Source organism: Saccostrea cucullata, unplaced genomic scaffold (assembly GCF_032062105.1).
Source record: "Saccostrea cucullata isolate Sc308-1 unplaced genomic scaffold, CSIRO_AGI_Scuc_v1 ctg171, whole genome shotgun sequence".
Taxonomy (NCBI): domain Eukaryota; kingdom Metazoa; phylum Mollusca; class Bivalvia; order Ostreida; family Ostreidae; genus Saccostrea; species Saccostrea cuccullata.
Window position 1 is genome coordinate 994,993 of NW_026926065.1, and position 27,508 is coordinate 1,022,500.

Below are 27,508 nucleotides of genomic sequence, written 5' to 3' on the forward strand. Positions count from 1 at the left end.
TCAAAATGTGTTCGAAAAACAATTAGAAATTGAATTAAAATGTTACGGATACGCGTTTTAATTGAAAAAGAATATTTTAGTTAAATCATTAAGACTAAGTCATAGAAAAGCGTTTTTTGTTCCTTTCCGAGCCCCAATGACATTATTTATTGAACGCCACTCGTAGTAGCATACAAATACTGACCACTCATAGATTTAGTTACATATTTAAAAAAACCAAAAGCAGGCAACACAGGTGTTTCTTCGTGCTCTAGCTCGTTAAAGATGGACTAACAACTTCTATTTGCGTTTACAACAATGATTTTCTTAAGAAATAAAGTGGATAATCTTTATTTCATGTAAATATTATATTATAATTTGGATATTGGGCCTTTTGTGGAAAAACCGGTGAAATGGTGATCTAGTATTATAAAAAGACCCTCTAGGGGTTGGTAGATCTTGGTAGAGTTAAGTTTTAGCTTCCTGGGAAATCAAGGACAGGATATGATGATGAAGATGTAAACAAAAACCTATTTGGTATATCAGAGTTAAGTTGAGAGTTGGAAATACTTAACAAAATGTCAAGAGCTCAAAATTACTGATTAAGACAAATATTCATAAAATTTATGTTCTTTCTCTTTTTGTCTACTGATGTGAAAGAAGGCACGTGAAATAAGGCTTGATGGTAAGTATGTTTTTTTAATCATGGTCCAAGATATTATTCCTATTTTGTATTTAGTATCTTGTGCAGTACGGACAAAATCCAATGGTAAAAAAAACCTTGTTTGCTCCATTTGCAATAGAATCATATAAGTACAAAAATAAATTTATATTTAGAGAAACAGATTTTTCCTAAAATCTAACATAAGATACCGATGCTTATGAGCAAGAGTAAACGTGATCATTTTGTGTCTTGCAATTATAGCATAAACTTTTTATTATAATTGAAGTAAATAGAAAAAAAAATACCGTGTAAGTTAGCAAGACATGTAATTTTCCCCAAATGCCTTGATACTTATAGTTTTAAATCCAAAAGGATATTTGTCAATCAATTTTCAATTACAAAATGAGCATTGAATGTTGCCCTTAATAATGTAATTAATTTTAATGATGAAATTTTAAGAAATAGTTTGGGTAAATAGAACTAAATACACATCACTCTAAGAAATCTGAGACATTATGAGAACATTTTGACCGAAAAGCTGATTTTCAGAGCCTGAGGATCGGACTACCTTAATAGGCCGAAAAAATTACAGTTTTGGCGACAGAAAATACTAAATTGTCAGAGAAGATTACTAAGAAAAGTTTTAATTTCTCCGAAGGAATATTTAATTAGTTTAATTAAATGTCTTATTCCTCCGAAAAAATATCTCGTGCAAGTGAATTAAATACAAGTAATCTCCAAAAATCTGGTATTTGTCCGAGCCTTTAATATTTGAATGTCTAAAAAACACAAAGATACAAAGTTAGCTTTCCTTTAAACAAGTCCGGTAGTTGGAAAGATTGCTCTCAATTTCATGAGTTACAATCATAATCTTTCATTCTTTGCGTAGAATGTAAAGGAAAAAGAAGGAGCAAATTTGCTCTCTTTGGAGCTGAACTACAGAAGAAGTGATCAAATAATAAGATACCAGGAATATATAATTCTTGGTCAAGATAATTGAATATTCTTCCTGGTTTTTTTTTAGAATACTGTACGTTTGTATGTATTCAGGTAGTTAGATTCTTGTTTCATAAATTTTTTGACATGAAATGCAACAAAGAAGGGGAAAAAATATTAAATTTTCTCGAAGAGCAGCCTAAACTTAAGATAAGTGTAAAAGACAATGAATTTGATTTAATTAAAATTACATTGACGTACTCTTAATTTGTCTATAAATGATTCGTAAACTGATTTACATGTTTATCTCAACAAATGAACTAAAACCGGTAACCTTTTTTATCCATTAGATAAGAGTAGCATCTTATCTTAACGCATCATCTCGCTGATTCTAACAATGTTTGATTAAGGTATACTTGTCAACATACTTAAAATCAAAATACTGAAAGCACTCATGGGAGTTGAACGTGGTGTTAAATAAAATCTTTGATCGGGAGATTAAGTGAGTGAACAATATTATTATTTCAAATAAAGACAACTGTTTCAGATTTTTTGAGTTGCAAAAATCTTGAGAAAGACATTCAGAGACATTGAATAGCAAAAAATGCAGGGCCATATTGTTGCCTGCCTACATAAGTCCTTTTTTATACCCCCTGCTTGAAAAGCGGGAGGGTATTTATTAGTCTGGATTTCCGTCTATCTGTTTGTTACGCTTTAGGTATACCCATCTCTTATCCGCAACTCCTCTTACACCACTGAACGAAATTTTCTTAGAATCTTTATTACATATTTCCATTGTGCACCATCTATTACTTTTCCATCCTACACATATTTTGGGTTTCCCATTGCAAAACAGGGACACCGCCATTATATTCATATTAGAGGCGGTTGATCATTTATATAATTTACTGCTCACAGTCTTCAAATTTGTAAGATATTTTTCCTTGGCACCTTTACCCATGTGTTATGAAAATTTCAGTTTCGCAGGAATAATATTAATGTTGATAAAATAAAATTTGGATTTTAACACAGCATCCTTTTAAGAGCTAACAGGTTGTTATATAAAACTTCCCTGTGAATATAAATGTATTTCAATTACACGAACATTATACATGGAGTACGTCAGAACTTAATCTTTTTTTTATATTGTGAAGAAAAAAGCAATACCAAGTTTAAAACAAACAAATGACCAAACATAAAAACAGTGGTATATGTGAGAGTTTGTGTGCGTACGAGTTATTTGGTATGTAAATGAGGTTTTCCTTTTATTTAAAAAAAAATTTCATTTCGTTGTTTTTACGAAACGATTTTAAGAAAACATCAGTGTCCGTTTTTTGGTTTTAACATTTATAACAGACTACTAGATTTACCGCTTTTGGCAGGTGATACTGCTGATTTAGTAATAAATACGCATGTTTCCTTACGTTTTATGCATTAATGAATTCATTTAAACAAAAAAAAATGTTCATGAAAAGTTTGAATAAATTCTGTGCACCGGTAAAAAAAGAAATTGCTAAAAATCCGGGACCGTCGGGCGTCAGGACGACTATACCGCTTGTCGTTAGTATGTACAGTTGTCGATCGTATCTTTTTCAGTGTATGACGCCACACAAAAAATGAGTTCCATTACGAAAAACTTTTGAGGTTCTTTATAATTTAATTTTACTTTGAACGAAATCTAATATTCAAAATAAGATTACTTTATCAATATTACATTTACTTACATTTCAAATTATGAAAATTAGATCAATTGAGGAGAAAATGACATGAACTATTTGTGGCGGATGTTTATGCATGTTTTCTGTTGAATATCATCGGAGTAAATCAGCCGACACAGTAGCATCGCTTTCGGCTCTATATAATCAACACAAATTACTGCGCATGTTAAATACGTGATGACCATGGGAGATTGAACATAGTTCAAATAATATTTTACTGTAGATCAGTAGAAGGACCAGAGGAAACCTTATATTGCACTATACTATTGGGGGGACCAGAGGTCATCTTATATTGAATATCAGTAGGGGGACAGAGAGATCACCTTATATTGTATATCAGTAGGGGGACCAGAGGTGATCTCAAATTGTACATCAGCAGCGGGACCAGAGGACACCTTATATTGTACATCAGTAGGGGGACCAGGAGTCACATTATATTGTACATCAGTAGGGGGACCAGGGGTCACCTTATAGTGTACATCAGGAAGGGAACCAGAGGTCACCTTATATTGTACATCAGTAAGGGGATCAGAGGTCACCTTATATTGTACTGTACATCATTAGGGAGATCAGAGGATATCTTATATTGCACTTTACATCAGTAGGGAGACCAGAGGTCACCTTATAATGTACATCAGTAGGGGGATTAGAGGTCATTTTATATTGTACATCAGTGGGGGGGGACTTTCAGGTCAGATTTTACGTTCGTCACTAGGTGGACCAGAGGTAAACTAATATTGTACATCTATAGGTTGATAAAAGTTCATCTTATATTTTATTTCATTATGGAGACTAAAGGTCACCTTTATACTGTACAACAGAAAGGGGACCAGAGGTCACCTTTTACTGTACAAGACTATACGTCAAATTATTGTGTACATCAATAGGGGTTCACCCTTTGTTGTAGATCATTATAGGGACCTAAGGACACTTTATATTTTACAACACAAGGGAGGCCAAAGGTCACTTTGTGTTGTGAATAAATAGGAAGACCAGTGGTTCACTTTGTAGTACATTTTTAATGAAACCAGATATAAAATAAAATTGATAGGAATGCAGAGAATCAACGATTCTAGACCCTTCTTAACCAAGAGACACATAAAAAGAAAAATAAGGGCGGACCAGAGGTTACAGATAAAATGTATATTCACGGGATACTAGAGGTTCTCTTATAAGAACACGACAAGAGGCCTATGGGTCTTATAGGTCATCTGAACATCATGTAAAAACTTTAAAACAGTTGAATTTGGTTTGCGCTTTGAACCAGAGGACATGACATTCGCAATTGTGAAAAAACACCATTGCTCATCATAACTATATACTAGTACTTAGCGTGCTTAGTTTGGCGACTTGATATCTATATAGAGCGTAGGGGAACAAAAAGTGCATTTCAAATAATCAGTAATAATTGGCAATAATTAGTAGTGCCCATTGACCACAAAAACCCTCATCCTGGGGTCATACATTTTGCAATTTTGGAAAAGGCATCCTTGTTCATAAAAAAAAAAATTGATGTATTCCAAAGAACAAATATCAAAGCATTAATTCAATTAAAATATTTAATAAGAGTCCCCATCCCTCAATGGCACCAATAAGCCAGGGGCCTTGACATTTATAATTCTCGAAGAGGCTCCCTTGCTTATCATAACTATATGTAGTTAGTTTAATTAATATCCAGGTGCAGAGAGGAAGATTTTGTAAAGAATAAATGAATTTTAACTTTACAATTTATATAGCCCCACTGTAGCACCAGAATCCCTGACCTTTGGGTCACGAATTTCAAAACTTTGATGAGAATATCCTTCCTCATAATATCTATGCATGCAGTTAGTTTTTTAATATCCAGGGGCAGAGGAAAAGATTTTCAAAGAATAAATGTATTTCACGATGTAAATTTTTATAGCCCTGTCCTAACCCCAGGGCCCCTGACCCTGGGACAATGAATTTCACAATTTTGGAAGGGAGTCAATGCTTATAATAATCATGCCAACAGTTGGACGGCTTGATTTCACGAGTAAAGAAAAGAATGAATCGTTTAAACGTCCACATTTGGCCCCCCAAATATTTACAAAAATAAAACTTTCAGATTTTCTACATTATTTTGCCCCAATCTTTCCATTAAACATTGTAGTTTATTAATTTCAATTTAAAAATTTGCTTTCATAAACTGTAATTAGGTATTTTTCTGATTAATATAGCAGGGCTACGTTGTTTACATCAATTTCTCATAGACTTTAGGCCACACCCCCATTTTGTAAGCCCATTTTTTATATGAACGCATTGATGTTTCAATTTACCGTTTTTATGGTCAACGTAATAAGTAATACTAATCATTTACATCCAAGAAAGAAATTGAAACAATCGTGCGCTCATGTGTTATTTTCCCAAAAACCTCAAAATCACGGGTACTTGTCTCTATAGTAAAGCCACCTTGTTTACAAATTTCAACCCGTCTTTGACCTCATGAATAACAAAGCATTGAACACGTGATTTAAATCTATTCACTTTCACGTTTTGAGCACACCATTTCGACATCGTGTCTATAGAGTGTCTGCAAGCTACCCATTGTCAAATCTTATTCCATCGGCTAAAATACTTGTACTTGGACAACCCTTCTAGTTGAAAATATTTTGGAAAAGTGCATACTTGATATATCTATATGCTAGGTTGAATTGTTTTATTTACCTGTTATTGAACGTTATTTTTGACAATTTCCGTTTGTTTTCTTTTTCTTTCGGTAAGTATCTATCGATCTACTTTGGGGAGGGGGGGGGGCTATAGCTACATCTGGTACTTAATCACTGCTTATATTTATTAAACATAATTAAAAATTCTCTTTAGGTATCGTTGATTCCGCTTTTTACTGTGTTTATAATATATATTAACACGTGCGTCTGTTTCAAGAAAACTCTCACTTAAACTGCTGGAAGATATTTAAAGTCATAGTCCTTTTTTCTGTTAAAACCGTCATTATACAGTGTTATAATCGGAAAACACTTACTACTATTCACCATGCATAAAAGTATAAACTTAGTTGTTTGTAAAAAGCACACAAATAAATCTAATCGAAGAACCCTCAAGGGAAAGATAAACGAAGTACGGAGGACTGAATTAGCGCGTATTACGGGAGGAAAGGTCACAGGGGATGACCACATCTGCACAAAATGCACCCTCGATATGGATAGGGGAAGCTTCAGACTTATGGGGGAAATGTTGACGTTAAAACATTTTACATCGGCACAAAGTCACACAAATATTGTGCTATTTGCAGATCCCGTAAAAAGTCAATGAAAACTGTTTCTAAGAAAGCCTGCTCACAGGTATTTCTTAAACATAATGTTATATTGCACGAAAAAGCACGTGTATGCCCCTCTCACTTGTTCAATGGTTGCATAATTAAAGATCAACATTATCCTGGCTTTCTATCAAAAATCAACAGCATACATATATATGTTGGAACACTCAGATTTTTTGCAAAATTATATGCTATTGATAATCAATTCTACATGTAAAAAATACTTTAATGAAATTATTATCGCTTTAGAATCAAAATAATTATCCCTTGAGAAATAAGCTAGGTTACTGTAAAATCCTAAAAATACCATCTTTTGTCAGACATTATGTTTACAGAAAGAATATCATTGTGTTTACATTTTATTTCAAAAATAATTATTTCATTGATATACTCGTTTAAAAGCTAAGCAGTAAAAACAAAACCTAAACCTGCCAAAATTATTACATATTGTCGGTCCCAAGCCCGAAAAAAAAGTTGAGGTGGTTTTAAGCTTGTTCAGTTATTTAATAAGATATCACTAAAAAACTATATTAAGTACACGTCGAACACTCGATAATATATTCACACTCTTCGCACGCTTGATTGACGCCCCGCCTCCTTATTCAAATAATACAATGACCTACTAAGCCGCAATGGCGAAGATGAGATTTGGCACTGGTGTATGCAATTTTATTTCATTGATATTATGTATATATTGAGAGTCCCTCTATCAAAAAAGATTTTGAAGTGTTTGTATTCATACCATACTTGTACATTTTAGCTAAAATATGTCAATGTTCTGATTTGAAAAGGCAAAAATCCGTGTTTAAAAAGGGGCAAGATCGCAATGTTATGAAGAGTCATTCTTTTTAAAAATATCATCAATTGTCGTAAGTTCGCCCTATCTAGGGGATGGAGGGCAGGGACCATGATTAAAAAATCCCCATCAACCATAGATGCTTTTTGCCAAAATTGGTTGTAAATGGTTGAGGAATTGCAGAGAAAAGCTGAAATAGTCGAATGTTAACGAACAATGCACAGCGCACGAAGCCAGAAAAAAAACAGATAGCAATAAATCTCTTGAGTTAATTCAGGTGACGAAATAAGGAGTCCTTTTGTCTCAATATTTATGTAAAATATTAGGTGTCTTCTGGTCTCCCTGTTGACAATATTAGATGACCACTGCTCTTCTTATTGATGTAAAATATAAAGTGTCTTCCGGTTTCTTCATTGTTGTTCAAAATAGTGTGATCGTTAGTTTTAATGATGTACAATATAAGGTGACCTCTTGTCCCCCTACTGATGTAAAAATTACGAAGGCTGTTCAATAAATAATGTCCTGAACTCTATGACATACAATACAGATATCATATGGCATTAAGCTTGACTTTCTCTCATTATTGAATCTTTAACAGTTTACTGAATTAATAACAGTTTATATGACATCACATGGCTTCATTGTGAGAAGCTGGAAAACAGGGTATTCGTGACACTGCATTAGATATGAATGGTAAAGAATCAGAAAACAAAACTAAAATTAAACCGTTCATTAAAGATGCTGTAAAAATTGCTAAGAATCCCGAAATACTTACTGAAATATGTAAAATAACAGCAACCAATGTCTGTTTTATAGACAATTTAGCAGGTGGATTTCGATGATAAAAAATTATATAATGGGCATCAAAAATGGATACCGTCCTTGCAAACAAAAAAATCAACAACTTATGTACTATTTGCCAAAGTATTTGTGCTCTTGCAATTCTCTGCTCTTCTCACACCTTTCCTGTTTTTGGCAAGTACATCTTATTGTAAATTTTGTTTTGAGGGTTTTAAGCAATAGATTCAAGTTTTATTATCTGTTTGAAATCCAAACAAAAGTGGATATCTTCAATTACTGATATTTTGAATAATTGTAAAAATATTCTCACACGCAGTCGTTTTCACTCTTTTTTTTAAACATAGGGTGCCTTTTAGTACTACGATTTTTTGACTGTCAAACATTTCTTTAAATCAGTGTGAACTACTCCCGAAATGATATCTGTCAAATTTGTTATGTGTCGTATATAGTCAATTATACCCCAGATAGCAGGATGTTATTGGACCTTTGTTGGGCCAACAACACTCTTTATATTGGGCCACTGTTTGAATTCAACATTGGGCCATCGATAATTTGCTCATCGGCCCTTAATCAAACCAACTTGTTGGCTTATTGTTGGGCCAATGTAACAGTTAATATTGGGCCACTGTTGGGCCAATGTACTTTTTCAATGTTGGGCATACGTCATTTTTGTACAGTTGGGCCATTGTAAGCAATTAATGTTGGGCCAACGGTAATTTGCTCATCGGCCCTTAATCAAACCAACTTGTTGGCTTATTGTTGGGCCAATGTAACAATTAATATTGGGCCACTGTTGGGCCAATGTATTTTTTCAATGTTGGGCAAACGTCATTTTTGTACAGTTGGGCCATTGTAAGCAATTAATGTTGGGCCAACGGTAATTTGCTCATCGGCCCTTACTCAGACCAACTTGTTGGCTTATTGTTGGACCAACGAACGGATATCATTGAGCCATTGTTGGGCCACTTATTCTTTCAATATTAGGAAAACATCATTTTTGGGCCAACGTTGGTTTATATCTTATTGGCTCTCCATCATGACAACTCATTTGCTCTTCACTGGTTGGCCATTTGTCCTCAAAATTGACAAACAAATATATGCAAAAAGGTTATACTAGTTTTGTAGTACAGTTTAATGGTAAAAGGCCTTTAATACTATCTATATATGCTATATATGCTAGATTAATAGTTTAATACATATTCTCAATATCTCATAGAATTGCCATCAACAAGTATTGCATTGTAAGTAGCTCTACATTAATTAAACAAGAGGCCCATGGGCCTTATAGGTCACCTGAGCATTATGCAACAACTTTCCAGTGATTGAATTTGATTCATGTTTTAATCCAGATGCTATGGCATTCACAATTTTGAAAGAGGCATCATTGATCATCATAACAATACTCTTAGCAGTTGCTTAGTTTGTTTACTTAATACCCATAGGCAGGGTAGGGGAACAAAACATGCATTTCAAGTAATCAGTAATATTCAGCATGATCAGTCATGCCCCAATCACACATGAACCCCTGACCCTTAGGCCTAGATCCACACATTGCACAATTTTTGAAAAGGCACCCTTGCTTTTCAAAAATATTTGATTAATACCAAGGAGCAGATTTCAAACAATTCATCCAGTTTCAGTATATAAGTACAGCCCCTCCCCCTCCTTTATGGTACCCCTGACCCTGTGGCCTTGAAATTCACAATTCTGGAAGATTAGGACCCTTGCTCATCATAACTATATAGGTAGTTCATCTGCTTAAAACCAAGGACCAGAGAAGAAAACTTTCAAAGATTTAATGTATGTTCACTGTATAATCAATAGAGCCCCGACCTAGCACTAGAACCCCTGACCCTAGGGCCATAAAATTCACAATTTTGGAAGAGGTATTCTTGCTCATCATAACTATGTAATTAGTTTATTTCATTCCAAGGAGCAGAAAAGAATTTTTTCAAAGAATTCATGTATTTTCAATATATAATCAATAGAGCCCTACCCGAACACCAGAATCCCTGACCCCGGGGCTTTGAAATTTACAATTTTGGTAGAGGCACTGTTGTTTATCATGACTATGTCCTTAATTAGTTTATTTAATACCAAGGAGCAGAGAAGAAGATTTTCAAAGAATTCATGTATTTTCCCTATATAATCTATAGAGCCCCCCCTTACACCAGAACCCCTAAACCCTGTGGCCATTAAATTCACAATTTTGGTAGAGGCACTGTTGCTCATTATAACTATGCACTTATTTAGTTTATTTAATACCCAGTAGCAGAGAAGAAGATTTTCAAAGAATTCATGTATTTTCACTATATAATCTATAGAGCCCCCCCCCCCCTTACACCAGAACCCCTAACCCTGGGGCCATAAAATTCACAATTTTGGTAGAGGCACTCTTGCTTATCATAACTATGTACTTAGTTGGTTTATTTAATACCCAGTAGCAGAGAAGAAGATTTTCAAAGAAATAATGCATTTTCACCATATACTTATTTAGCCCGTCCCTAGCACTAGATCCCATGACCCCGGGGCCATATTGCATGAATTTCAAAATTTTGGTAGAGGACTCAATGCTGATTACAATCATGCAAACAGTTTGACTGCTTGATGTCAAGGAGTAGAGAAGAAGATTTTTAAAGATTGCACTAATTTTAGTGGTTTTTGCCCCACCCCCAGGCCCCAGGGGGGCAGAGACCATGAAATTCACAATTTTTGTGTTCCGTTACCCATAGATGCTATATGCCAAATTTGGTTGAAATTGGTTCAGTGGTTTCAGAGAAGAAGCTGAAAATGTTCAAATGTTAACGCACGACGCACGACGAACGACGACGGACGAAAAGTGATAGCAATAGGTCACCTGAGTTTACTCAGGTGACCTAAAAACTGAGGAAAAAGAAATCAAAATATATAATTAAATTATAACATACTATAATTTTATTGCTCAGTGCATGAAGAAAACATTAATAAAGAATTAAAAGTTGATGCTCAGTTCAAGCGATACATGTAGGGTTACATGACTGTATATTCCCTCTCTGATGTAAATTATGCACAAGTTCAGTAAATTACAGGTATCAATAAGCACGTCTAACAGATAAACAAAGCCCTCCTGTTCTTAAAATAATGCTAAAATGAATCCTGTCATTTTGTTTACTTACACAAAAAATGTTTTTGACATCTGCATCGTGTTTATAACCGACAAACAGACACAAAAAAGGGTAGAACTACAGGTATGTCACACTATATTACAGAAAAAAGTTAGGCACTGCCACTTTCCATCTGATCCCTCTCCTAAGTCTCCATTTCCTCTTCCCGAGTCTCCTCCTCCCCCTTCTTTTCTTCTCTGTCCGTTTCTTCCTCCCCCATCCCTGTCCCTGGCATACCTTAGCCATTCTTTGATTGTGTTCTCCATGTATTTTTAGAATCTCCAGTAGCACTAAAATTGTAATATTTGGTACATAATACATTTGTTACTTTTCTCAGAAAAGAGTAAACATACGATTAAATTTACAAGTAAATCACTATATGTTTAAGCTGTCAATTAAGGAATAACCGTCTTTTTTGTTTCGTGGTGTGATTAAGTGATTAGCTTGCGTGATGAAGGCATTTATGCATAATATTTATACGCTTGATAATCATAATCACAACAATTTTGATTCAATGTTGCCCCATATAAAATACATGTATTGAAAATTTGTCGTTACACTGAACAAATTTTAAATGAAAGAACCCAATTTATTTTTAGTACTGAATAAATTTTGTTTTAATTTCAGCAAGTTCAACATTTTCAAAATGTTTGATCATGTACTCGACGTTAAATGTATATAAGTAAATTAAGTGGTAGACTTCGGAAATGTATTCTACTAGACACAAATTTCAATTTAAATAGGGAGCAAATTATTTATTGTTTTAACTGTATCAAAGCACATTTTTATACTTTCATTTATTTTTCTTGTGTAGAAACAAAAAAATTAATCACTGATGATTTATTTTGTTTTGATAAATTATAGGAATTTTAAATTTAATTTAGCTAGCTTGATTTTTCAAGTAGGATTGGTTGTAGATTTATTTCTGATTGTAGAGACGATTAGATTTGTTAATATACAGATTTGTAACAATTAAATGTTTATACACATTGGCCTAATGTTGGTCCAATATATCAGGCTAACATTGGGCAAAGGAGCAAAATGACACTGGGCTAACGTCATTTGCCAACATCGGCCCAATGTTCTTGTTGACGTTTCACCAACAATGGTGCATTCATTGGGCCAATGTTGGCGCAACGTTGGACCAATATCTGTAGAAATAACACTCTACATTGGGCCAACGTTGGCCCAACATATCGGGCCAACATTGGGTCGATGAGCAAACTTAAATTGGGTCAATGACATTTGCCAACATTGGCTCGATGTAACCGATTACATTGGCCCAACGTTGGCCCAATGTTAGCATGCTATCTGTACAGTGTTGACCCAACAGCACCTGGCCTCTGCACTTCCCCGTGTCTGATTTACACAGATTTGTACATGATATCGTTTAAAAACTAAACGTTATTTCAGCTGTGCCGAGGCAAGCATACTATTAATACTTACAAAGTGGATGCAGATATATAAGGTATCAGTCTCATTACTCTCGTGTCAGATTAAAAATGGCGCGGATATTACAAGTAGCCCGGTTGTTGTCTACCCATAATGCTCAGTCAGATTCATGGTATATTGGGCCAACGTAGGGCCGATGTCAATCCCCAAACAAATATTTTTTCTCATGATAATAGTTTTATGATATAATGCCAACAGTTAGCCCTACATTAGCGCACTATTATACATAACCAGCTATCAATATTCCATGTTGGGCCATTGTTGGCCCAATCAAGGTAACCCCACATAGATAATAGAACCAATTTCCATAATGTAAGATTATTAGATTAAGATTAAGGGCCAACGGTGTTCTGCTATCTGGGTTATTACAAATAAATAAGCACATACACAATTCAAAAAATACTGTTAACCAACTATTATTCGCGTCATCTTTTATTTGCGATTGGTCAGTCTAAAATCAGTACGCGACGATTAATTTCCGCGACCGAGGAAACATTCTCTACAAATCCTTAGCAAAATGAATGGTTCGTGGTGATTATTATTCGCGAGTTAAAGGAGGTCGCGGAACTCGGGATATTTCTCGCACGCGAATAAAAATTAGTTTACAGTAGAATAAAACACTCTTTGGTGCTTGATCACTTAAGTGCAAAGTTAAAATGTTGAAAATATCATATCTAAACAAAAGCAGTCATCCAATGATAAGCATGGACATAGAAAGTCCTCTTAATTATTTCAGAATGTGCCAACGTTGTCCCAACGTAAAGCTCGACAGCTAATTATAAAATTGACACCATCAATTAGTTGGCAGTATAATAATTGGGCCAACGTTGGCCCAATATAAATATCCCATCTTTGAAGAGCTAAACAAAATAACACTTGTGTGTATTACAAACATTGTGCCAACGTTGGACCAACATACTACTAGTACTACCAACTTGATAGGACACGTTCTTTAAGGGTGTATTACAAACAATGGGCCAACGTTGGGCCAACATAATACTACCAACTTGATAAGGCACTTTCTTTAAGGGTGTATTACAAACAATGGGCCAACGTTGGGCCAACATACTTCTACCAACTTATAAATACACTTTCTTTAAGGGTGTATTATAAACATTGGTCCAACGTTGGGCCAACGCCATGATCCTTCCTTCTTTGGAGATTAAAGTGAATAGAAGTTGCTTACGTTGGATAAACGTTGGGCCAACATAGGAATTCCGTCATGGTCGAGAAGGTTGACTTGGTAATATTGTTCCAACGTTGGCCCAACGTTGTTCCCCCAACGCCAACCATAAAACCTTTAACAAATGTTGGCCCAACATAGTCATGCTATCTGGGACACCATCAGTGATCATTTGTTGAAATTTGTATGCAATTTTCTTAAATATTAGTGGTCTTGTTGTTCATATTCGTTTTCGGAGAGGCAGTTTAATTGCTGGAGGAATCTAGAAAGTAATTTTATGCAAAAAGAAATGAAAATGTTAATAAGAATCAGGAATCCACTACATTAGATTTTTTAAGACAGCGTCCAAACTCCAGTATACAAAGGGTCATACCCCAAAAAAGAGTTCCAAAAACATACAGAAATTGGATTAAAAATGTTACTGACATGTGTTTTAATTAAAAGATAATATTAGGTTAAATCATTATGACTAAAGTATTGAAAGCGTCTTATGTTTCTTTCCGAGCACCGAGGACATAATTTCCTGAACAGCCATCATATATGTACAAGGTGACCTCTACCCCCATACTAACGTACAATATAAGGTAACCCCTGGCCCCTTACTGATGTACTGTACAATATATGGTGACCTCTTGTCCCCTACAGATGTACTGTACAATATGTGTTGTGTTGTACAATATAAGGTAGCCTCTGGTCCCTTACTGATGTACTGTTCAATATAAGATGATATCTGGTAACCCTACTTATGTACAATTCTGTAGACGTACTTTTTTCCACGGGGTCATATTTCCGCAAAATCTCAATTTCTGTTTAAACATTGGGTAGAAAATAACGCAGATTTCTTAGACTGTCACTATATGCATTATAATTTTTATATCAAGTGCGCTTGGACAGATTTCCGCGGAAAATAAGTTACGTTGTACATAGCGTTAATTAATACCACACGGAAAAAGTTCTACATATAAGGTCACCTCTGGCCCCCTACTGATATGCGATATAAGGTTACTTCTGGTCCCCTTACTGATGTACTGTACAATATGAGGTAAACTCTGGTCCACTTACTGATTATACTGTACAATATAAGGTGACCTCTGGTCCACTTACTGATGTACTGTACAATATAAGGTGTCCTCTGGTCCCCCTACTGATGTTCAATATAATATTACATCTGGTGCCCCTACTGATGTACAATATAAGGTGACCTCTGGTCCACTTCTTAAGTATTGTACAATGTAAGGTGACCACTGGTCCCCCTACTGATGTGCAATATAAGGTGACGTCTGGTCCTCCTACTGATGTACTGTAGAATATAAGGTGACGACTAGTCCCCCTACTGATGTACTGTAGAATACCTCTGGTCCCCTACTGATGTACTGTAGAATATAAAGTTACCTCTGGTCCCCCAATGATGTACTGTAGAATATAAGGTGACCTTTGGTCTCCTTATTGTTGTTCAATGTAAGGTGTACTCTGGTCTTCTTATTGATGTTCAATATAAGGTGACATATAGTCTCCTTTATGATGTACATTATAAGGTGATCTCTGGGCTCCTTATTGATGTACAATATAAGGTGTCTTCTGGTCCCCCTGCTGATGAACAATATAAGATGACCTCTGGTCCCCTACTGATGTACAGTATAAGATGACCTCTTGGCCCCCTTAGTGATGAACAACATGAGGTGATCTCTCGTCCCCCTACTGAATGTACAATACATGTATAAGGTGATCTATGGCCCCCTGCTTATGTACAATATAAGGTGACCTCTGGTGTCCTTACTGATGTATAATACAAGGTGACCTCTGGTCTCCCTATTTTATGTACAATGTAAGGTGACCTCTGGTCTCCTTACTGATGTATAATATAAGGTGACCTCTGGTCTCCCTATTTGATGTACAATATAAGGTGATCTCTAGTCTCCTTATTGATGAACAATATAAGGTATCCTCTGGTCCCCCTACTGATGTACAATATAAGATAACCTATGGTCCCGCTACTGATGTGCAATATAAGGTGACCTCTAGTCCCCTACTGAAGCACTGTACAATGTAAGGTGACCACTGGTCCTTCTTCCGATGTACAATATAAGGTGTCCTCTGGCCCCCCTGCTGATGTATAATATAAGATGTCCTATGATCCCCCTAATGACGTACACTATAAGGTGTCCTCTGGTCCCCCTGATGCTGTTCAATAAAAGGTTACCTTTGGCCCTCTATTAATTTAAAATGTAAGGTGACCTATGAACCCTCTAATTATGTACAATGTAATAGTAAGAAAAGGTGACCACTGGTCTCCCTACTGATGTACATTATAATATAAGGTTACCTCTGTTCCCCCTAATTACTTTCACGTTTCTGCTAATATACATATTAGAAAGTAGATCTGTATAAAGTTATAAATATGATTATTTTGGAGTAAGACAAAGAAAACTGTCTATCATATAAAATTCATTTAAAATAAAAGGTGATCTGACGTCTCCGTATTGATATCAATGAATTTACTGTTTTACCTTTAATGCCTGAAGAGTTCCTAAAATGTTTTATTACTACGCAAAATTACAAACTATTTGATGGGGACCCGAGGTCCTAGTTGAGCGTTCGTTTTATCCTTCTGCACAACATTGACGTCATTTTTAGAATTTTTTGTTTACTGATCCCGCATATTTATCCATTGTACTTATAAATAGGAGTTATCTCGCTAATACCACTGTAGTTTTATTCACAGGGCGACAACACAGTGTTTGCTTACGCTATTTCATTGTCATCTGAAGGGAGTTAACAGTTGTCACCCTGCGCGTGAGTGAGACATCACGACTTGTCTCCCTGCACGTGACCTGCTCTAAATCAATCAGATTGACCGTATAATTCTGAAGGATAATAATATCTGTTGTCATATTCTCTGTAAAATGGAAGAAAAACGAAAAACAACCGAGATATTGAAATAAGAATTGTTACATCGATTCGTGTACCAAATTAAGGTTTAAAATTTTGCTATGTTAAAAAGAAATCAACTTGAGAGGATAGGTAGTCCTTATTTAAAACGTCAAAAACGATAACGTTTTAGAACGTCACGGAGCAGCGGATAACGATGCAATTTTGTGTTTTACTCAGGAAAAATCCTGAATAAACTCTATATATGTTTGAGGATTCAAGAAAATATGTCAGAAGTAAGTTGTGCATGTGTGTACAAATAATACAGACAGTATTTGAGTGACAGAGACTCTGTATCGGATGAGGATAATCTGTGAAGAAACGATTTAACTGTATAATTCTGAACAAAACTTAAAAAAGTTTGAACGTCAAGAAAAGACATAGGCGCTTCAGAGTTGCTTATCCTGTGAAAGCAGGGTTATGTTATAAAGAAATTAAAACCTTAACTAAGGAAATTATACAACGAGAGCAGTTCTTAAAAAAAACAGCGTTAAGTATTAGAAAAAGGATTTATTGAATTGGCATTGTATTATACTGTGTTAATTGTATAGGAATAGTATTTTTTGATATTTACATTTGCAAATGGTTTCCTTTATATACCACTACTGAAAGCAAGCATATTTATAACTTTATAAATACAGTTACGGGGTCAAGAGGTCATAGATGTGCGTATGGATAAACGTTCGACGTAATTTCTTAGTCATAAAGGGTCGACGCGAGTTCAGTGGATTACATACATGCCGTTGGGTTTGAAAAAAAATCATTTCACACGTTAAAAGTCACAATCAGGCAAATTTAAAGTATGAATAAGTCACAAATGTAACTATAAGTAATAAGGTATCATTTTTTGAGTTTTATTGGGATGTAAAACGGGTTGGTCACGTGATCAAATCCCATAAAGCCCGAAAGACTTAATGGAAGATCTGATCATGTGCCAACCCGTTTCACATCCCCATAAGACTTTAACAAGAGGCCCAAGGGCCACATCGCTCACCTCTAGGAAAAAACACAAATCAGATCAGAACTGAAAAGTTTACTGAAGGGGGGGGGGGGGGGGGGCTTGAATTTAATACTACTTTAGAATGCCATCATATTAATGCAGCATATGATTTTGCTGTTCTTGATAAAAAGATTTTTCAAAAACATTCTGTTCCTATACTATCACTAATCATGGCTTTGAAGTACTTGAGAAGACGATTTTTATGAAGATTTTTCCTATATATTCCTACGTAAAACTTGGATCATCCATTGTGGCCCGCCCTACCCCGACGATCATGATTTGAACAAACTTGAATCTACACTACCCGAGGATGCTTCCACATGAGTTTCGTCTTTCCTGGCCCAGTGGTTCTTGAGAGGAAGATTTTTAAAGATTTTCCCTATATATTCCCATATAAAACTTTGATCGACCATTGTGGCCCCGCCCTACCCCCGGGGTCATGATTTGAACAAACTTGAATCTAACACTACCTGAGAATGCTTCCAAATGAGTTTCATCTTTCTTGTCCATTGGTTCTCGAGAAGATTTTAAAAGCTTTTTCCCTATACACTCCTATGTAAAACTTTGATCGGCCATTGTGGCCCCGCCCTACCCCCATGGGTCATGATTTGAACAAACTTGAATCTACATTACCTGAGGATGCTTCCACATGAGTTTCATCTTTCTTGGCCCAGTGGTTCTTGAGAAGATTTTTTAATAATGCCATTTTTTTTTCTCTAATTCATTTTTATCTCCCCTTGGAAGAGGGCGTGGCCCTTTATTTGAACAAACTTAAATCTCCTTCACCTAAGGATACTTAGTGCCAAGTTTGGTTGAAATTGGCCCAGTGGCTCTTGAGAAGAAGTAGAAAATGTGGAAAGTTAACGACGACAACGACGACAACAGACAACGGACAAATTTTGATCAGAAAAGCTCACTTGAGCCTTCGGCTGAGGTGAGCTAAAATGATACCTTATTTCTTAAGAAATTCTTGACGCTATGATTTGACGTTACATTGCCGTGAACTGTGCTCCGCGGGTACAAAGCATGTTGATTTTAAAATGAAGTAAATTAATTTATGTCAAATCGAATGGATTGAAACTTCACACATCAACAAAACAAGAATTTTTACATATTATAGTGTGCTTATTTTAAATTTCTGTTGAGTAATATAAAGAGGATTGAAATCTTCCACGAACGTTCGTATTAGAAATTTTTTGTACTTGTCCTTGCCAGCAATAAAGGCAAAAAACCCCTCTTAATTTTCCCATTGTGTTTTCAGCACCATGGATATATGTAAACTACTGGGGTTTGTATTATCAATTGTGGCAGTTGAAAATCAAAGTACTACCTCTAAAAGCTCTTTCTCTGTAAGAGGACTGAGTGCAATGGTTAGAGCCCACAATACAGAGATCAAGATTATGAAACAACAAATTCTAGAACAAAAGCGTTTAATCGAGAGTTTGCAGAAACAAGTGGAAGCAGGGAGTTTAAAACCGAGTGAGTATTTAACCATTAAGTGGTGCTTAAATATTAACTGGTTATACAAGATGTGTATTATTTTAGAAAAAATTCTGTTTATGTAAAATGTTTTTGTAAGGATGTAAACATTGACTCTTAGATACACAAAAAGCTTCTAGATTTTCAACATTTTGAGAAAAAATATTTAACATTAAAAAAAGGAATTTAGTCAGTTTTCTGTCATGAATGTATAATGAATCCTACTGTAAATTCTAACTTGTAAATTAATAATAATATTAGCATTACTGAAACATAAAAAACATTAACAAAATCACATACTAGTATAATGCTTCGTTATTAAAGTTTGATTTGTTACACCCTGCTCATTAGACAAAGGACGAGCCAGTTACTAATTGAGAAATTCATCTTCAGGCACAAAAACAAAATCAGTAATTAAAATACATGTACCTGATATACATGGACTGTATGTTCACAGTGGTAGATATAGCAGGAGACTTTGATGACCATTATATAGAACGGAACCATATAACTCTGCTTATTTGCTTGGAAACTTTTTTGATTTAAGAAATAAACGTAATATTTTTTCCTTTGATCGATGTATGAAAGAAAAATTGGACGGAAAATTTCATCAATGCGCATTGATGAAAAAGTTTTCCGTCCAATTTTTTCTTTTATAACTCATACATCGATCAAAGGAAAAAAATTATATTCATTTATTATCATTTAATTATGATTTAAAATAAACACAAGAGGCCCAGGAGCCACATCGCTCATCTGAGTACATCAGCTAGGAATTTGCAGAAATAATCAGATCAGAATACAAAAGTTTTCTGAGGGGGTGGGGTTGGCTTGAATTCTAATACTATTTGATAATATAAATGCATATAACTTCTTGAGAAAAAGATTTTTATAGATGTTTTAAAAACATTCTGTTTGTACATTGTATATATTACTTTGTTATAATTTGAATTCGATTCCCCATTGTTTCCCTCCCGACCCCAAATGGTACTTATGATTTGAACAAATTTAAATCTTCAATACATGAGAATGCTTATATGTCAATATGACTTAACATAGCTTTCTGTTATTGAGATTTTCCCTATGTTTTACTATGTAAAACTTTGATCCACCATCGAGACCCTTCACTACCCTGGGAGGTTATGATTTGAACAAATTTAATTCTATACTACCTGAGGATGCATCCATATAAATATCAATAAACATGACTTTGCTATTCTTTAGAAAAATATTTTTTAAAATATATCTCAATGTTAAACTTGGATCCCCCATTGTGGTCCCACCCTGTCCCTGGAGGGTTATGATTTGAACAAACTAAAATCTTCATTATCTGAGGATGATTCCATAAAAATATAACTAATCATGGCTTTGCAGTACTTGAGAAGAATTTTTTTAAAAAGATTTCCCTATATATTCCTATGTAAAATCTTCATCGCCCATTGTGGCCCCGCCCTACCCCCGGGGGTCATGATTTGAACAAACTTGAATGTACACTATCTGATTCTTGTCTGTCCCAGTGGTTCTGAGAAGAAGATTTTTTAAGATTTTTCCTATATATTCCTTTGTAAAACCTGGGTCGGCCATTTTGGCCCCACCCTAGCCCCGGGGGCCATGATTTGAACAAACTTGAATGTACACTACCTGAGGATGATTCAACATGAGTTTTATATTTCCTGTCTCTATGGATCTTGAGAAGAAAATTTTTAAATATTTTTCCTATATATTCCTATGTAAAACTTTGATCGGCCATTGTGGCCTCACCCTTACCCCGGGGGTCATGATTTGATCAAATTTGAATGCACACTACCTGAGGATGATTCCCAATAAGTTTTATCTTTCCTGGCACAGTGGTTCTTCAGAAGAAGATTTTTAAAGATTTTTCTGATATATTCCTAGGGAAAATGTTGATCGGCCATTGTGGCCCCACCCTATCCCCGGGGGTCATGTTTTGAACAAACTTTAATATACATTGCCTAAGGATGATTCCACAGGAGTGTCATCTTTCCCGGCCCAGTGGTTCTTGAGAAGAAGATTTTTTAAAAAATGCCATTAATTTTTCACTAATTCAAAATTATTTAACTTTGAAAGAGGGCGTGGCCCTTTATTTGAACTTGAATCCCCTTTATCCAGAGATACTGTGAATGCATTCCTCGGTATTCAAGTATACTCGCACTATTGTTTAAAAGGTGCAATCGTGACACACAGGGCGCTGTATTTACAATAAAAAACAAGGAATTTACAGGAACTGCCAGGCTCTGCTTGGAGGCTTCAAGCGAGTTTACTTGGGACACTGCAGCCGGGGGAGGGGGGATGTTCCAAAGCCTGATGCTGCTTGGGAAGAAGGAGTACTGATAGGGTTGTAATCTGGCATGTGAGATGAGAAACTTTGTTGTATGGCCTCGGGTGCAACTGCCAGCGTGTATATGAGCATGATTCCCTTTGCTCTTGTTTTGCGGAGTTTCAGGGTTTCCCATGAAAGAGCGTTCAGCATCGTTTATACGCTACTTGTGCAATGGTATATTCCAGTCACAAATCTAGAAGCACGTCGTTGTACCATCTCAACCACATTGATTATTCCAGCAGTGTGGGAATCCCAGACTGTAAATGCGTACACTAGAGTAGGGTGGACATGGGTCTTGTAGCCTGCTCCTTAGTCTCCTTGTTACACATATTGATGTTTCGTCTGAGAAAGGCTAAGGTCTGATTCGCCTTCTTGGTTACACTGTCTACATGGGTGTTCCAAGACAGTTTCCTGTTGATGGTTACTCCCAGGTACTTAGTGTTGTTAATATGCTGTAGGGTGTGGCCTTGGATGGTGTAGCCATATTGGACTGGGTTGCGCCTATTGGAGATCGTAATGACGTCACGTTTCTCACACTTCGTACTATAATTCATTCTTCAGGAAATATTATTAGAACGAATTATTCAAAAGTCTGCTATTCAATAATGGATTATCAAGAAAAGACCAAAATATGATCGATTTATTTAAAAAAATCATTAAATCACAGGTACATTGGGACAGAAATAGTGAAACCCAATGAAAGTACGTATTGTAGATATTTATTTGTATAAATTATGTTCCCTGTTCAGGGTAGGGAAGCACAATAAGGAGTCGAGTTTGTGCATATGAATATATAGAAAGAAGACTTTAAAAATCATTTATAAAAAATCTTCCTCTCAAGAAGCATTGAATCAATATATATAAACTTTAAATGAAAGCTTCCAGACATTGATTAGATTGTATTTTGTTCGAATCATGATCTTCGGACATGCGAGTGGCTCAAATCAAAATGGAATTTGGGGAAACAAAAATAAAAAATTCTTTAAAATTGAGACAGAAACGGAGAATATTTCTAACGGTGTGTATTTTCAAAATTGTTCAAATCATTTCCGCAGAGGTAGTGTGTGCCTAACAATAAGAGATCAAAGTTTTACACAAGAAATCTTACCTTTGATCAAGGAGGGGTATATAAGTTTGTTATGATTAATATCAAATTTATCTTAAATTATTACTGTTTTTAATTTCTCAATTATTCACATATTACAAGAAAATAGCTATACAAAAGTTTAACTGTAATATTTGAAAATCGGAAATTCTATGCCATGATTCCTTTCCACAAGAAAATATCTGAAGTTGAAGTTTCTTGTTATCTAATGCTCGAAATTCTAAGGTATTCATTTATTCCTAGAAATTCGACTTGTGAATGGGAATTCTTCAAGAGAGGGAAGGGTGGAGGTCTACAAGGATGGAGTCTGGGGTACAGTGTGTGACGATATTTGGGGTTTTAACCATGCTGATGTGGTCTGTAAACAACTATTCGGATTAGTTGGGTAAGTGGCTATATATATAACGCGCAATTCCATATATATATATATATATATATATATATATATATATATATATATATATATATATATATATATATATATATATATATATATATATATATATATATATGAATGTTAATGTATTAATATTCCATTATTTTTCTTTTTGACTGTCACATTTCAACTTTTTAGGGATACTACAAATGAAATAAAATATTGAAAATAAGAATTTAAAAGAGGTCTTATATATATATATATATATATATATATATATATATATATATATATATATATATATATATATATATATATATATATATATATATATATATATATAGTAATACCTTTGATCGCAGGAAATTCTCAATAATGTATAATGAAGTAATTTTAGATTGTATAGATTTCTCAAGGCAAAAGCACTGAAGAAGAAATATAAAAATCATACATTGTACAGAAGTGAAATTTCTAAATTTTTAAAACTTAATATCTGCATCATTTAAAACTGAATTACCCCAAAACAACTTTATACCATTCCATTGTTTTATACAATGTGTTCTCCATTTTTTTTTTAAACAATGATTTTGCATTTTAATCATGAATTGGTTATGAAAGATTTCAACAGAAGAAAAGTGCTATAGTGTTACCATTTTTTTTTGTATAGAATTTTAATTGAAACGGTTATCTCAAATATTGCATTAATGACATGTAATATTATATTATTCTCGATTTTGTTCATGCTCTGACAGACCTCATGTGGCCCTCTTTTGAATCGTCATAATATCGATACTATGAAAAAATAACTATTTGGGTAACATTTACTTAATTATGGCTATGCAAAGTTTGGTAAAAATTGGTTGAATGTTTTCAATGTTATGAACATTTTCTTGGACATTTTGGGACAAATCCTCGTATATACCAGGGTAGCCTTATTTATCATTATGTGATAAACATAATGATTTAACTATTGTTGTGTTAATACAGTCATGCATATAGCAAATGAACAGAATTACAAGGAGGAGTGCAAATATACATAGAGCAATTATTTCAAAACAGAATTCCGTACAGTAACGCATACTTTGGACCTGGAACTGGTTTAATACTTATGTCTAATGTGAGATGCAGTGGTACAGAGAATTCCCTACTGGATTGTGGACATACAGATGAATTAAATCTTGGCTGCAGTCATAGTGAAGATGCAGGTGTTATGTGCATGAAAGGTAAAACAAATTGATCTCTTAGGAAATTAAAGAAATGGATATTCAAATTATGGAATACAAAGAATACGAATAACAAAACAAATTAATTAAATATATAATGCGAATAGAAAATATAGAATTAAAACGTAAAATTATGCAATTTCAATTATTTTTTCAATGCAAAGGGAAACTATATCATACATATGAAAATATATATATTTCAAACGGAAAGTTAGACAATAAAAATTATACAATACAAATGAAAAACTTTACAATTCAAATAGAAATTATACACTACAAATGGAAAGATCTAATATAGCAACGTTTGGCATGTCATACAGATTCATTTTTTAAATTAAATATATTAAAAATATTCAAAATTTGACATTAATTTTGATTTTGAAGAATTTCTTCCTTAGATAAAGAAATATGATTATAGGTTGGAATTTTACTTGCAGAATTAAAAGTTCCTCCAAAATACATTTTATTTTTTGAGCCTTACAAACAAAGAAAATATTGTTAACCGCTTTTTCTGTAATCATATAATCTTATTCTTTTTCACTTCTGGATTATTGAATACAGAAGGATAGATGGTTTTCATATTTTCTTTCTTTTTTTATTCATTTTGAATTTGCAGCACCCCGTGTTCGACTTTCGAAACAAAAAGACTTTCAAGGAAGAGTGGAAGTTTACAAGAACAATAGATGGGGGACAATTTGTGGCAGGAACTGGGATTATAGAGACGCTAGCGTCATTTGTAGATCTCTAGGGTATAGCGAGTAAGTTGAAATAGCTTTATTTTAGAAAGACAGAGCTTAAAATAGCTTAGAAGAGGAAAATATTAATTAAAAATAATTTTTGTAGAATAACCATAATTTTTTAGCCAATAAATGGGGATATAAGGTAATATTTATTTGCTTTTCTTATTGATATATTAGCAAGAATAAATTGATTGGTTGCAAAACTAAATAAAATAGCTATATAGGTAATTAATAAAAAGAAAAAGGAAAGTAATTCAACAGCTGTCCAATATTTATAAATGTATATTCGCAGGTCAGCCTTATAGGTCTACGAAACAAGACTATCAAGAGGAGAACTTTGGCAATTTATATAAACTTGAGTTAGTTTAGTATTTTTTAACCTTCTGTATCAAGACTTAAACTTTGATTGCCCACAAACATTCTCTCCGCAAATAATTAATATCCATAGTCCCTTTGCATAACGACTATATAGAGTATCAAAATAAGCGTTAGCTAACTATAGCTATTTTACAAAATCATCGTATTGCACTGCATACAAGGTAAATTCTACAAATATTGGAAATAGTTCTTTCAAAGCCAGAGCAACAAAGTTATATGATGTAGAGCATATTATTTTTTATGCTCTGAAAGTTGCAATCAAAAGTTATAATGCTAAATTCCTTGTATTTTATTATTTACAAACTTTAACGTTTATCAATACATGCTATTTATTTTATGCTTTCTTTTACAAGACGCGGACTAGTTGTTTTAAATTCAGTATTTGGAGGAGGTACAGGCACAATCCATTTAAATGACGTTCAGTGTAGTGGAAAGGAAACTGGACTTTTTAACTGTACATACTCAGAAACAAGTAGTTGCAGTCACTCCGAAGTTGCTGGAGCTATATGTATTCTACCAAGTCGTAAGTAAATTTTCTTCTTCTTTAAGAGCATTGTGGAGTCATAAAAAAATAAATGAAGCAATCTTTAAAAGTGTTTTACTTGCTCTCTTCCGACTGAGGATAAAAAACGTGGTAAGTAGCTTATTAAAATTAGATATCGTCAATCAGAAACTCAAGCATCTTCTTGATGTCAACTTCAGACTACTTGTGTGTACAATTAGAATCTTTTTTAACAAAATAATTTTGCAAATGACCAATGACAAGGTAAGTAAATTTACGAGTTCCATTTTTATTGAAAAGGCAGCTGTCAAGGACAAAAAGCCTGGATTTTAATTTATCGTGGGGGTTGGTTGTCTTTAAAGATGAAAGTGGTAGGTTTTCAAGCTGTTGATTTTGGTAAAATTGTCCAAATGTTCATTTGATTTTTTTTGTATTCACATTTGATTCACACCACTTCTTGAATATATGGTTGCACAATACTCTTGAAGTTTTTCCTCCACTACTGTCAATATCTTAGTGAGAAGTAACGAAAGAGGCTTGGTTGAACATTTACTGGAACCTGCAATGTATCTTTGTTTGTAAAGATTCTTATGAAGTTTTGGAATCCAATATATATAAGGTAGGTCAAATTCATTTTGATTCTTTGGGATTTTAAAAATATTTAAAACTGACATATGATTTTGAAGAATTTCTTCCTTAGAAAGGGAAGTATGAGTATAAGTAGGATGACTTGTAGAATTAAATCCAAGTTCTTCTAGAATACAATTTATATAATGAGCCTTACAAACGAAGGTATTGTTGTTACCTGCTTTGTCGGCAGAGACCAGTACGTAATTATCATGTAATCTATCTAATTCTTTTTCACTTCTGGTTTACTGAACACAGAAGGATATATGATTTTCATTTTGCCCCTGAATCTTCTAATATGCGACTTTAACATAGATCTATAGTTGTAGGGTGAAGAACATGAACACGATGGAGGTTCATGTTTCAGATACTCTGTATCACTATCTAGATCATGTAAAGTATTTTTTGTAATTGAAAAGTTTGGGAGCAATGGTCGATGTATTTTTGTAGGAAATACAAGGTGTAATCTTTAACTTGAAATATGGTGGAATACAAGACTGGACCCTTTTGTGATTATGAATATTGCTTATATTATTTATATGAACCCCCCCCCCCAAAAAAAAAAAATAACGTAGCACACGGATAATGAAATTAAAACAAAGGACCGGAACTAAAAACAGAGAGGAAAACAAATGATTCGAACCAAAAGTAATTAATTTATTGAGTCGAATGCTTACGGATAATGAAATTAAAATCCTCGAAACGGGATTAAAATTTACCCCTACGCCACGAACTAAAAACAGAGAGGAAAATAACCTTTTTATATAAAAACACAATGATACGAAAATACAAAGATTTACTTACGTACATAAATTTGTAGAAGCAAATTTTTGATTACGTGT

At 34.2% G+C, this 27,508-nt stretch overlaps 1 protein-coding gene across 3 annotated transcripts in view; it reads left to right on the plus strand.

Moving 5' to 3' along the window:
• The first annotated feature begins 526 nt into the window (after positions 1–526).
• Positions 527–27,508, plus strand: part of LOC134270631 (deleted in malignant brain tumors 1 protein-like) — a 42,033-nt gene continuing 15,051 nt past the window's right edge. For all 3 annotated transcript variants that reach the window (XM_062752871.1, XM_062752872.1, XM_062752873.1), the window contains exons 1-6: positions 527–664; positions 19,157–19,374; positions 23,064–23,205; positions 24,256–24,419; positions 25,036–25,177; positions 25,891–26,060. In XM_062752871.1, the coding sequence (XP_062608855.1) occupies positions 19,161–19,374; positions 23,064–23,205; positions 24,256–24,419; positions 25,036–25,177; positions 25,891–26,060 (832 nt within the window). In that variant the 5' untranslated portion in view covers positions 527–664; positions 19,157–19,160. The remainder of the gene's footprint in view (positions 665–19,156; positions 19,375–23,063; positions 23,206–24,255; positions 24,420–25,035; positions 25,178–25,890; positions 26,061–27,508) is intronic.